Consider the following 13,431-nt stretch of genomic DNA (forward strand, 5'->3'; position numbering starts at 1 on the left):
TGGGATGGTGAAAAGGGCACAGGGCATGATGGGAAAATGCCAGGAGGCACCTTGGGAAAGGATAAGGGGTACCAGAAGCCCAGGAGTGAGAGGGTAAAGATTCTTCTGTAGCTCTCCCACTGCTTCTGGGCAAGTCTGTTCCCTCTCTCAGACTCATCTCTAGAATTTAAGAAAAAAAAAATTGCATTTAGTAATCTGTGCCATCTGTCCCGGGAACTATGCCAAACTTAATGTTGTTTCTTAATTCTTTTCTTTTTTTTCGTAGGCTCCATGCCCAGAGTGGAGGCCAATTCGGGGCCTGGCGAAGGGCCCGAACCCATGACCCTGAGATCAAGACCTGAGCCGAGATCAAGAGTCAGATGCTCAACCAACTGAGCCACCGAGGCGCCCCAATTCTTTTCTTTGAAGTATGGAGTTAAGTGCAGAACCCACGGCCCCCTGAGGTGACAGTGATTGTCCAGCTGTGTTCCCAGGTTCTTTCTGGCACTCTCCCAAGGGAAGGAAGAAGCTTGTGGGATGGGGCTGTTCAGCTTCTGTGACTGGCTCTGAGCTGGCACCCTCGTCTGGTGTATCAAAGTCGGCTTCCAAAAAACAACCACCTGAGGGCTTGAGGGTGCACAGGACCCATCTTTTTCTCAAAACTGTCCCAAGTGTGAGTTTGTGAAGTTTGTGCAGGTCCTTCCCCAACTACACCCCCATCTGGTTTCACCACTTCCTAGAGGTGTCCAACCTGTCCAGGGGACAGGGATCTATTTCTAGAGAGAGGTCAGAGATGAAAGACAATTCTGTAGCAGGCAGCATCTAGATAGCGGGTGCTGAGAGGCTGGTTCAGCCTGTCCAGAGCCTGGGGATCTGGAAAAAAATATATACATAACTAACAAAAAAAATTTCTTTCTATATTCCATTATTACTATTATTAGCTACATATTATTGAACGCTCCTTGAAAGAAGTATAGTCAGACTATGGTTAGCTATATATTATTGAATATTATTATTTATCAATATCACTATTACAGTCAATGTTACTATTATTAGTTACATATTATCGAATGCTCCTTGGAAGCAGTAAAGGCCTTCTATAAACATTTTCTCTAAACTTTATAACAAATCTCCAGTGTTGATATTGTTTCCCTACTAAAGAGATTTGAACACTGAGTCACAGAGAAGAACATAGACTTGTTTAATAACAGAGCTAGTAAGTATTGGGGTGACAATGCACATATAGAGCTCCAGGAATCCCACGTTCTCCCAGCCATGAGGTGGTTCTACTTGTGACTTTTCTGAAGATGCTAGGAGTTTGGAAAAAAAGGAAGTGCAAGCTCATTTCACAAATCTACAATCTCTAAGTATCACATCCTGTGTGTGGCTGTAAACTCTGGACTAAGGAAGGGCTGGTGACCTTCAAAAGATGAAGGCAAGTAGAAAAATCTACAGGAATGTGTGAGAACCCAGAGTTACAGTCTCCTGGGAGTTTTTGAGCACTCAGCTGGAACCAACAGGCTGATCCACAAGCACAAGTAGGCAGTGCTGAGAGATTGTTTTCACCTTCCCACGCCCCTGTTGTGCCTCCTGAGAGGGGATATTTGGTTGGAAGCTCATGGAAAGAATTTAAGAGGCACCAGAGTATTCTGGAAATAGAGTGAGCAGAGAGAGGGAGTATCTGGTTTAACTCTTTCTGCTGTTTTCTGTGTCATCTTGATGAGTCCTTTACCTGAGGTCATGTGATTAACGGGAGCCCAGTTCTTACCCCTTTAGATGTTCGTGGGCCCTGTGCAAACTGGACAGTCCCTGGGCTGAGAATGGTGCCCCGAACAGATATCCAAGCTGAGCTCGCCGCTAATACAGCTAATACAGCTAATAAACATCACAGGTATTGGTCCTTGAGGCAAGCAGAGAGCCGGGCCTTGAACCTTGGTTTCATGACTCCAGGTCCTATTCCCATACTTCTGCGCGCTGCTGCTTCTCCAAACTGAATTCGCGCAGGCGCAGGCTGCTGGGGGGGGGGGGGGGGGGGGGGGGGTGGCGGACGAGAAGGTCGCATGCTCTAGTGAATTGTGCGAAGGCTCCAGACTCAGAGAGAGCTGGGGTCCAGCCCCGGTTCTACAGCTCCCCAATTGTGTGAGCGTGCCTGAGTAATCATTATAACTGCAAATATTTCTTCGGCATTAACTCTTTGCCATGCATATATGCAAAGTGAGTATTATTTCCATTCATAATAAACTTTTTGATTCTGAGTTTCCCTAAATATGACATGGTTTTGCTAACTAAAGAACTAACATACAGGGTTGTTGTAAGATTAAAGGCGCTATAGGATGGGGTCGCCTGGCTGGCTCAGTCAGTAGAACATGTGACTCTTGATCTCAGGGTTGTGAGTTCAAGTCCCATATTGGATGTAGAGCTTACTTTAAAAAAAGAAAAAAAGGCATTACAGGATAATGTCCAGTAAAATACGATAAAAAATACCTAGGGTTAGTCCCGGTAAGTATTATGATTGGACTAAAAAATGAACAGAGTTAGTGTGAGATATGCAGAACCTGAATAGGCAATTTAGTTGTTGTGGGTAGAACTAGAGGAAAGAGATTTCTACATTTTGCAAGTTTTTGTGGCCATTTGCCTCTGGACGTTGAGACCTCTCACGATTGGTGTTGCTGCTTCCCTGTGATGTGTCTCTTATCTATAATGAATGAACTGTGCCAAAAAATATTCATGATACCAAATCTTTGTGGTTTTCACAGCTCCATGCTATCAGTTTCCTTCCTGAAAGGATAGGTTAAGTCAGAACTAGTGGGAAAATACTGGCTCCCAGTTTGGGGAGACTCAAGAGCTCTATACTTTTTAAGAGCTGAATTTATTTTCTCTTCCAGTGTTGATGGTACCATCATATCACAGCCATGGCCAATCAGACCATCATAGTTCTGACACCAAACGGCATCAATTTCCCCCAAACAGAGGAACCCAAACCCACCAACCAGAGGCAAGACAGCCTAGAGAAACATCTAAAGGCAGATGTCAAAGTCCTTGGGGTAAGTCCAATTCAGAACTAGCCGGACTGGGATGGGGAGGGGGCGCAGGAAAGGAACTGAAGTCTTGGAACTACATCATGAGTATGGAGGCTCTTAAGTTTTGCCAGAGGAACTCCAGGTTGATGGGCAGACCAATGGAAGCCCCCTAGAGGGCCATCTGAATCTTTCCCAGACATAAGATGATATGAAAAGTGTATTTCTCCTATTCTGAATCTGAGAATTGGCTTTTTTTTCTCTTTAAATTTTTTATTGTTATGTTAATCACCATACATTACATCATTAGTTTGTGATGTAGTGTTCCATGATTCATTGTTTGTGCATGACACCCAGTGCTCCATGCAGAACGTGCCCTCTTTAATACCCATCACCGGGCTAACCCATCCCCCAGCCTGCTCCCCTCTAGAACCCTCAGTTTGTTTTTCAGAGTCCATCGTCTCTCATGGTTCATCTCCCCCTCCGATTTCCCCCCTTCATATGTCCCTTCTTACTATCTTCTTTTTTTTGTTTTAACATATAATGTATTGTTTCAGAGGTACAGGTCTGTGATTCAACAGTCTTGCACAATTCACAGCACTCACCATAGCACATACCCTACCCAATGTCTATCACCCAGCCACCCCCTCCCTCCCACCCCCCACCACTCCAGCAACCCTCAGAATTGACTTTTTGTTGATGTTTCTGTATTTTTGCAACAGCACGCTTCTCAACATTTTCTTTTTTAAAAAAACCACCTTATTGAGGAATAATTCACATACAAAAAGCTGTACATCTTTTTTTTTTACAAAAGTAATGGCAAATAATTACATATTTTAGGTACTTTTTTTCTGTGTTCACCAACTGCATGCTTGATACTCCGAATGATTTTTTTTTTGAAGGGAATTTTTCCCTCACCACAAATTATAGGAAAAATAAACCTCCTTCCCCCTTTTTCTCCTTCCCTTTTGAGAACAGAGATATTTGTCTTTTGCCAGCTTCTCTCCTCTTGTGCATGATTTATTAAAGAAGCTCTGTGGAGCAAAGTGGGGAGGGAGGGAAGGATATACCCAGGACTGGGAGGGAACTACAGAGCTCCGCCTTCTGGAATTGTTTCTGCACTTAGATATGATCTAAGTTCGCAGAAGTCAGTGGGAATGGGGCGACGGGGTGGCTCAGTCCTTAAGCATCTGCCTTCGGCTCAGGTCATGATCCCAGGGTCCTGGGATCGAGCCCCGCATCGGGCTCCCTGCTTTGCGGGAGGCCTGCTTCCCCCTCTCCCACTCCCCCTGCTTGTGTTCCTGCTCTCGCTGTCTCTCTCTCTGTCAAATAAATAAATAAAGTCTTTAAAAAAAAAAAAGAATTCAGTGGGAACGATTGCCTTGTCTCCAATATACGATCCTGTGGATTTCTATGAGGCTCGTGGACATGATGTTTGGAAAACGTTGGCTTGGTAAATGTTAACAGAGCCAGAAATATCTGAGGTGGATGTCAAGGAGGAAAACTTGTCCACTTGGAAGCCAAGATCCTCAGCTATAGGGACATGGACTGGAGGGGGCAAGGAGCTGGCCAGGGGGCCAGGCTCTCCGTGGTGTCCAGCAGGGTCTGTGGGGTGTAAGGAGGCACGTCCACACCACCAGGGCTAAGACGGCGTGAGGGCTTTCAGATGTCCCCTGTTCCATAAGAAGTAGAAGGAGAATTAGTAGCAACGGAATCAGAGAGCCGGGGGAAACAGTCTCTCAGGGAGCCGGCAGCCAGACAAGGGCGGAGAGGCAGAGATGCCTGAAGACTTGCTGAGCACTTGCCAGGTGCCCCGAGACGGCAGTTGCGTGCGGCACAGCAGCATCTCCTCCAAGTGTCTTTGCAGGGTTCTCACTCTAGAGCTTTTCGGTGTCTGTATCCTTGCCGGGGTCCTGCAGAGAGTGATAATGTGCGGTCACCCTGGGAGAGATAAAGATGCCTTGCCTTTCCAAATGCTGATTTTAATCCTCCATCTCCCTTCTCCCAGCAGACCATCCAGATCCTGTGTGGGGTGATGGTGTTGAGTTTGGGAATTATTGTGGTGTCTGTTCCTTCCTCTCCACAATTTACCCCGATGCTTTCCACCCTGTTGAAGGCTACTTACCCATTCGTAGGAGCCTTGTGTGTGAGGTGAGAGCCTTAGAAGGACAGAGGGTTAGGCGGAGATTGGGTGAGGAGAGGTGGGAAGAAATCCTTGAGGATTTCACAAGTTTGTCCTGTTTTCTATTCCAAGATCCCATCAAAGATACTACATTACATTAATCATTGTGTCTCCTTCGGCTCCTCTATACTTTCTCACACTTGTCCCTGAGGATGTTGAGTAGCACTGGCCAGGAGTTTTTGAATTCTAACAATGTTGCTAAATTTGGGTTCACCTGATATTTTTTTTCTCATGTTCAGACTAATTGTGATGGATTTTCATGTGGAAGGGAGAGAGGTGAGGTGTCCTACAAGGGCATATGCTATCAACGTGATTTGTCACTGATGACGTTAACCTTGACCCTGAGGCTGACTCTGCTCTTTGAGAGCAAGTCATGAAGCACAGCCCACATTGGTAGAGGCACCTCGTCCGATTTTGAAGACAGGCTTTATTTAGGCAGACCTAAAGTACTTAATGTTGGGGCTGTAGGATCTACAACTTTTCTCTTCTCTCTGTTTTGTCCCATTTTTTTCCCCATTGTTAAAGGATTTTCTGTTACTTCACTGTCCCAAATCTATTAGGTTATGAATATTGTAAAGCGGTATCTTTGACTTTCGGAACACAGCATTAATGACTCACTGCCTCCAGCCTTCTCTTCTGTCTGATCTCAGCCACCACTCCACCCTAAGCTGGGGAACCACCAACTTAAAATATATTTCTCTGTCCTCCCGTATCTGTTAACTGCCCCCCTCTTTTCTTTTTCCATACCATTGCTTTCATATTTTTCTCTACATAATGTCTAACTCCAAAACTTTCTTCTGTCATTTAAAAAACACCTTCTTTCCTGGCTCTTAAGGCCCTCATTTTGTTTACTGGGATAGATTCCTACTTATATTTGCTTTTGTTCATGCTTTTCTGAATACTCTGTGGGAAAAAGAGTAATATCTATGTAATTAATTGGGTCTTACATTGTTGGTCAAAGGTTTCCCGGGACTGTTTCCGTAGGAGTTTTCCATAAACACCACAATAATAACATTGTAGCCTCACCTGTACATAGAAACTGACCTCACCATTGTCTCTCCTTTCTGAGTAGTTTGTCATTTCTGGAATTCTATCAATCATCATGGAGAAAAAGTCAACTAAACCTTTGGTGAGTATGAGGACCAAAACCCCCAACTCATGGATTGAAATGAAACTGAATAACTCTTTAAGGTCAATCTCTCTACCTTGCAGAGTTGGAAATTAAGTTTCAGAGCAGATATTTGGCACAGTCAGGAACTGAGCCTGGCTCATAGATATTCCTGCCCAGTGCACATTCCTCCAACCATGTACCCTAAATCACACTCTCCATCAGGGTGTTGTACTATGCCCTAGATCAGTGCCCAGGAATCTATTTTAGAAAATGTCTGCCTCCTTATAATGTCCTTTTAATGGTAACTGGCCTTCAATTTTAGATCTTCAATGACAAAGAAGGTGACAATGTTATAAAGAGATCTATTTGTTGTGGATTCACTGTGTAAGCCCATCTGTCCAAACCCTTGAGAAAACCCAGTCAAAATGTTATTTATGTGCGGACTTATCTCTCATTCTTTTATCTATCTGATCTAAAAATTAATACTTTTCTTAGATTTGAATATGAACTCTCAGGTCCTAAAAGATGTCATTAGTCATTGGTATTGGTTAAGAAAACAACTTCACCTGCATTTAACTCTTCTAGGAAAACCAGAATTGGGAGTGGCAGGGAGAGGAAAGCTGCATTATAGGGAGATTTCTAATCTGTAAATATTCACTAAGTCTTCACTCAATCCTAGATCCCTCAAGTAGTTTGATATTGAGGGTCATGGGTGAGAATGCCATATAACACAGTAGCACAGAAATGCAATTTGGAAGCTCTGCTTGCAAACATTTCCTGAAGATGGCAGGAAATTAGAGAGAGTGCTCAAGGATAATGTCAATCTATCTCTTTTTTTTTTTATCAGAATTTAGAGACTGATCATTTGGAACCTTCATCTAGCCTCTAAACTTCTAGATCAGCGTTGTCCAGTAGAACTTCCTGTGACGATAGAGAATCAGTTAGTCATGCTGCCCAGGCTGGTGGTCACATCTTGCAACTGATAACTTGAAATGTGGTTAGTGAAATTGAGAAACTGAATTTTAAATTTTACTTGAGTTTGCTTTAAATATGAGTAGCCCAGGGGGCTAGTGACAACCACATTGGGTAGCACAATACAAGAATAATATGTCTAGATTTTTGGGGGGAAGCTTATGTTGTTCTTACCCCAGAGAAGAGCAATACCAGAGTGAATAGGGCAGCAGACTCAAGGATATATGGGGTGTGGGTTTGGGATATGCTCAGGCTCATCAGAGTCATCTGTCCTTTAGTGAATTCTACTGTGGTCACACATTATACCAGCCCTTTCGGGCTGGGGAAGAATGCTGTCCCAGAACAAACCTAAATCATTCTAAGAAATATATCCTCTGGAAATCCTGACTGTTGCTGGCTATCAGGAGGCCCAGGAGCATGCACTTTAGTCATTATTTTAGGAAACTGGGGTTAGGAGGAGAAAAACACCCTGCCTGTTCTCTACCGTGCCCCCAGAGCTCCAACTGCCGAGCCCCTAAAGGAGGAGCAGCCTGGGTGGGATTATGTAATATTCTAATTCATGGCTATTGGGTGTGCCCTGAACTACCCTTACCCATAAATAGAGCTTTTGGGATAATCCTAGATCAATTCCCCCTTCTGTGAATTGGGGTAGAAGGGAACACATTTCTGAGATCATTTTATTTATTCCCCTCACTCACCCTATAAATGTAGAAATGAAAACCAGAGAAGGAAGTGAAATTAGAGAACTGAGCACTCCAGAAAATGGAGAGGACCCCAGGCAAAGCTACCACTGGGATCCGAGTTTCCTGACATCCAGTCTGATCTTTTACCTCGCACTGCTGCAAGCGTGTTACACCATCCTTGGGCCTGGGGCTAGAACTCCGGCTACATTCATTCATATGGGGACCTGTGACCACCAGAGCCTGACCACTCCAGTGCTCACCTAAGCCTGAGGACTATGTTCCCACACTCACCTTTGGCAGTGTGTGTGTATTTAAGAGGGTCGTGTGCAAGGAGGAGTAGCTTCTTTCATCTGCCTCTTCTGTGTGGCCGATGGCTTCCTCAAGGGGTTTCTGAATGAGTCGGGGGAGAGAGAAATCATAACTGCCTTTGGTCATACTCTTTTGGGGATTCGCAGGCACGGCCCCGTGGAGCCCTGCTCTCAGTCCCAAGTAGAGAATTTAGAAGAGCAATATTCTCTGCCACCTACTGAAGTCCTGCCTAGGGAGAAACATTTCATATATTCATTCACTTAGCCAAGATTTATCTTCTAGGTTCAGAGATGTTGCTAAGTACTGGGGAGACATCCTGGTTTAAGTCTACCAATGCTAGATCCCCTGAGGGACACAGATAAGAAAATAAATTTTTTGCAGTGCATTGGCAAAGAGGGATAAGAGGTATGTGTTGCTCATTGACAGTGATTCTTACTCAGCCTTTGTCTTTCAGGCTCAGAGCAGTGTGGCTGCAAATATTCTGAGCTCTCTATGTGCTCTTGTGGGTTTTATTCTCCTCTCTGGCAACCTGGCTGCTTTGGATTCTGCCTTTTGGAAGTGTGACTTGAACAGAGAGGACAGAGTACCTAAAGGGTATTCACTTTTCCATTATCTGCACCCATATGCTAAGGACGACTGTTTCACGGCCAAAACCACTCTGCCTGTAAGTATTTTTAGACAGGTTTTCCAATCTTACGAGGTTTCGGAAATCCTTGACTTTTGTCATCCCTTATTTTGAAGATCTAATTCTTTCTGGTTTGGGCATCTGGGGGAAAGCGAGGGCTATGCGAACAGCAGGGGACTGCTTGACTGAGATGAAGGGGCGAGGTTCTGGAGTTACATACCAGTGAGGTGGAATGGAAGAGTAAATGTCCAGTCAAGTTGATGATGAAAAATGAAAACTTACTGTTGATAGAGTTTCTTAATAATCAAAGTAATTCTGTTGTTAGAGGTATACAATAGGAGTTTGCCCAACCAAAAATCTTGGCACATGGAATGGTAACTTAAGAAAGACAAAGACAGCAGGAAGACCCAAGTGGTCAAGAAACCTGGAAAATATGTGTGATGCGGGGTTAACTCAGTCTGAGTGGACACTGGGCCCAGCACCGAGAAGCGGAAAGCAGGAAATATGACCTCGGAGGTGAGGGCTCCTTCTCCTTCCGGGTACCACAGTGATGAACAGGATTGATCAGGGGAGAAGGCAGCATCATTGTTGTTTGTGAAAGCTTCCAGCGGTGGGACTTATTAAATTGGGAAAGAAGAGACGTAGAAAGATGGAGAATGGGAACTGATTATGATTGTCATTATTGGAAAAAAGCAAGCACTGAAGTTTGGCTAATAGAAATAATGTCACATCAAAAACTAATGACGTAATGTATGGTGATTAACATAACAATAAAAAAGAAAGAATGTCTTCAGTTGGAGCATTAAAGTGTATGTGTATGGTTAGAAAACACTAGGAAAGACACAGGCACGTAAGAATAAAGAGGCTGCAGAGTATCTGTTGTCCCACAACCACAAAAGTGAGTTACATCAAGGCCACAGCTGGAGGATGGTCAGATGCTGACAGAGCTGGTCAAGCAAGCCCTTGCACACCATTCCTTGCGGACCTGGCCGTAGGCGCTTCTCTCCAGGTTCTTGATATTATAATGAGAAAAAGTACATGCAAATGAGGTTAATAGTAATTGGCATAAACCAACACATGGGCGAGGCAGCCCCACCTTGGGAAAAATTCTGGAGAGAAGTTTGGGAAGGATTGTGGAATGGATAAAGTATGAATTCCTGAGGGATAATTTTGCTTTATAAACAAAGGGATTATACTGCACATGCTCGCTGGGACAGTTTCTAATTAGTGTAAACAAGTTGTATTTCCTCTTGAACTGTACATAAGTAGACTAGAGGTTTGTGCAATCACGTTTTCTCTCCTGGTCTATCAGGTTGCTGGGTCTGCATGAAGGATGACTCGGGACAAAAATGGTAGAACCTAGTCTCGGCATAATATCTTTTTTGAGTTGGTGTGGGTTGTTAGTAATGGAGGCAGCTTGGTTCATGCTGTGTTTATTGCTTTGATTTTCTTTCTCTTACCGACATCAGGAAAGGCTAAGAAAGCCTTTTACAAAGGGCTTGCACCAGTGAGGTCAAAACCTCATTGATTCTCAGGTATCTCTGAGAAGGAAATCTCATTGTACATTTGATAAATGTGGAGACTTCAGGCTCACACAGCTACTAAGTGGCAGAGATGAGGCCAGAATGGAGGCTGTCCCATCTCAGTCTTGGGCCTTATTGTGTCACTCACTGAGTGAACAATGTAATCGGATGTTGCTATGTCTCAGCGGGATAGGAAACAATGTACAAAGTGGGTTATATGGCTGATGTAGTCTGCTCATCCCCCCTCTCAAGGGAATAAATAAGCAAAGGGATTAAATGAAGCCAATTGCTAGGCTAGGAAGGAGCATTGTTCTCTTGCTGAGGATGTTCTTCCTTCATCCTCTGGTGGCTGAGGCGGTCTTCACCTCTACGGTCAACACTGAACAAGGCATGAAGGTGTCGGTTGATGCAAGCACTGCCAATGTTGTATTTCCTGAATTTCAGGGAACTCTGTCTGTGATGCTGATTTGCACGGTGCTGGAGTTCTGCATGGCCGCGCTCGCTGCTGTGGTTTGGTGGAAACAGGCTTACTCTGACTTCGCTGGGGTGAGTGTGCTGGCCGGCCTCCCTGAATCCTGCCAGGTGTATCTCCAGTTCTGGGCTGTGTTGAGCGATGTCAGCAAGAGTGGCAGAAGGGTCGGCAGTTGTCGGTCATGAGATATACATGGGAGACAGCTTGATGGGGGGTGGAAGACTGATGAGGAAAAGCGGATGGCAATTGAGTAGCTGACCAGCTGAGGGTTAACCAAGTGGGGTGGTTGAACCTGGAAATCGACTGGTTCAATCTTTCTATTTTGTAAATGCAGAAACCTGGAAGTTAAATGGCTTACCCAACATTGTGTATGAGTTTGTGCTCAGTCAGGTCCCTAGAACTTGGCTTGTGTCTTTTCCAGACAGGAACACTTTCTACCATAGCCCTAGCCTGCCTAACAGCCTTGACTTGGTCAAGGGCATTTGCATGACTGGATTTGATAAATGTCCTTATGCTCTAGTGTTGCCTTCCTGTGATCTTAAAATTATTTTTTCACCTAAAAGATACTTTTAAAAAATAGTTGTTTCAAATTCCATGGGACAGCACCCTACCACCACTACAGACTCATGGCTTCATTTCACTGAATTAAAAAGCCTTGATTTATCCAAAATTGTATTACAGAAAGCAGAATGAATATTGAGCTGATGAGCAGCACTTATTTGAAGAACTTAATGACATACTATACTCATCTTGTATACAATGTATATATATATATATACACAAAGGTGGAGGAAATGGTATCAAGCGTGTACCTGAGTAAAGTTTGAAGAACTAACGTGTGAAGAACAAGCATCTGAAGAACTTACATATTTTGTTTCTTTTAGAGTGTGCTTTTCCTGCCTCAGAGTTACAAGAATAAATCCAGCATACCTGCAAAAGCATTTTCTGACCCTGGCTATGAAGAACTATTGACTTCTTAGGGGAAATTATTCAGCAGAAATTTGGTTTTATGATGATATATAAAAACCAACCAAAGAAACTCAACTCAAGAAAGCGGTTTGAATTCTCTGAAATGTAGGCTTTTATATAATGAACATTGAAAATATGTATCTTTAAAAGGATGCTGTAATTTAAAAGACCACAAAGACATAACATGTTTCATTAAACTGTGTGAAATGCTCTGTTTTTCTTTGACACAAATAGTAGCAATATTCAGCTTGTGCTATCTAAATTATTTAATCAACAAGATGTAGGAAAAAATATATATCTTTGTTTTCTTGTTATTGAATATATGTGTTCAATGGGGGTCTCTTGATTTGCCATTAGGAAAAGTGCAAATGTGTAAATTACCATTGCCTAGACTGCCAAATAGACATCTCCCAAGAAACTAGACAGAATTGTGTGATTCAGGGGTCGTGGTAAAGTAAGAGAGTCAACTCTTCCTTGTCCTCCTTAATTGTCAACAGGAGTTAGCTGAGTAATGGTGGTGTTCAGACTCTTTTATGGTACACTAGTGTTGCATCACATGATTATCCTCATTACAGCATGCAGACAAGCCCCCTACAATTAAATCTCAGGAGCTGTGTAAGTAATTGGCTTCAAAATAAAATCTTTACTGGATTACTCTGATGTGTGTGTTTTTCGACATCACCAAGCAATTAACTCAATGCTGACACTATCGATCTACCTGGAGATAGCATCAAAGGGCTCAGTGGCTACAGATGGAGGTTCTCAAGACCGCTTCCTTGGTTCAATTAATTTGCTAGAGTGGCTCACAGAACTCAGAGAAACAGTTCATTTACTAGATTACCAGTGTATTATAAAAGGATACAACTCCAGAATAGCCATATGGAAGAGAAACAGAGGTCAAGGAATAGGAAGGGCTGTGGAACACCACAGTCCCTGAATCTCCCTGGGTTTACCAAGAAGCTATACCAAGCCTATCCTTTTGGTGTTTTATGGAGGCTCTGTTACATATGCACAAGTGATTAAATCATCAGCCATTGGTGATTAAACTCAATTTTTAACCCCTCTCTCCTTTCCAGATGTCGGGGGGTGGCTGGGCTGAAAGTTCCAATTCTCTAATCATAAGGTTGGTTCCTCTGCTTGGGGAGGTTCCCCTACCTATCCTTAGGTTCCCTGAGGGCTTTCCCAAAGTCAACTCATTAACATAAAAAAAATACATCTTTACTGCTCTGTAACTTAGGAAATTCCAGATTTGTGTCAGGAACTGGAAGGAAGACTAATTATATATTTCTTATTATAAATATCACAAAATCATCATTACATATTTTTGGAAACTCATTTTTTACTTTTCCTTTTAAATACAGAGTAAGTCAACAATGATAGATATAAACCTAAATTTGAACTCCTTTCTCCCTCATCAACTATTCAAACAAAACAAGCAAACAAAGGCTAACTAAAATATTTATTAAGAGATAGCCAGTTCATATTTTTTTCTGATTTCAAAATAAGAAAGAACAATTGTTCCAGTGTAAATGTTAAGCCTCAACACACACACACACACACACACACACACACACACACACACACACACA

The 13,431-nt window shown here is 43.1% G+C and overlaps 1 protein-coding gene across 1 annotated transcript; it reads left to right on the plus strand.

The window, feature by feature from the left end:
* The first annotated feature begins 365 nt into the window (after window positions 1-365).
* Window positions 366-12,056, plus strand: LOC112829800 (membrane-spanning 4-domains subfamily A member 6A-like). The gene is made up of 8 exons (XM_025879476.2): window positions 366-443; window positions 1,756-1,870; window positions 2,865-3,023; window positions 5,008-5,142; window positions 6,251-6,307; window positions 8,708-8,917; window positions 10,846-10,947; window positions 11,758-12,056. The coding sequence occupies exons 3-8, from the start codon at window positions 2,892-2,894 to the stop codon at window positions 11,851-11,853; spliced, it is 732 nt and encodes a 243-aa protein (XP_025735261.1). The 5' UTR covers window positions 366-443; window positions 1,756-1,870; window positions 2,865-2,891; the 3' UTR covers window positions 11,854-12,056.
* Window positions 12,057-13,431: the final 1,375 nt, after the last annotated feature.

Source organism: Callorhinus ursinus, unplaced genomic scaffold (assembly GCF_003265705.2).
Source record: "Callorhinus ursinus isolate GAN/ISIS: 27379988/994484 unplaced genomic scaffold, GSC_fseal_2.0 scaffold51, whole genome shotgun sequence".
Taxonomy (NCBI): Eukaryota; Metazoa; Chordata; class Mammalia; order Carnivora; family Otariidae; genus Callorhinus; species Callorhinus ursinus.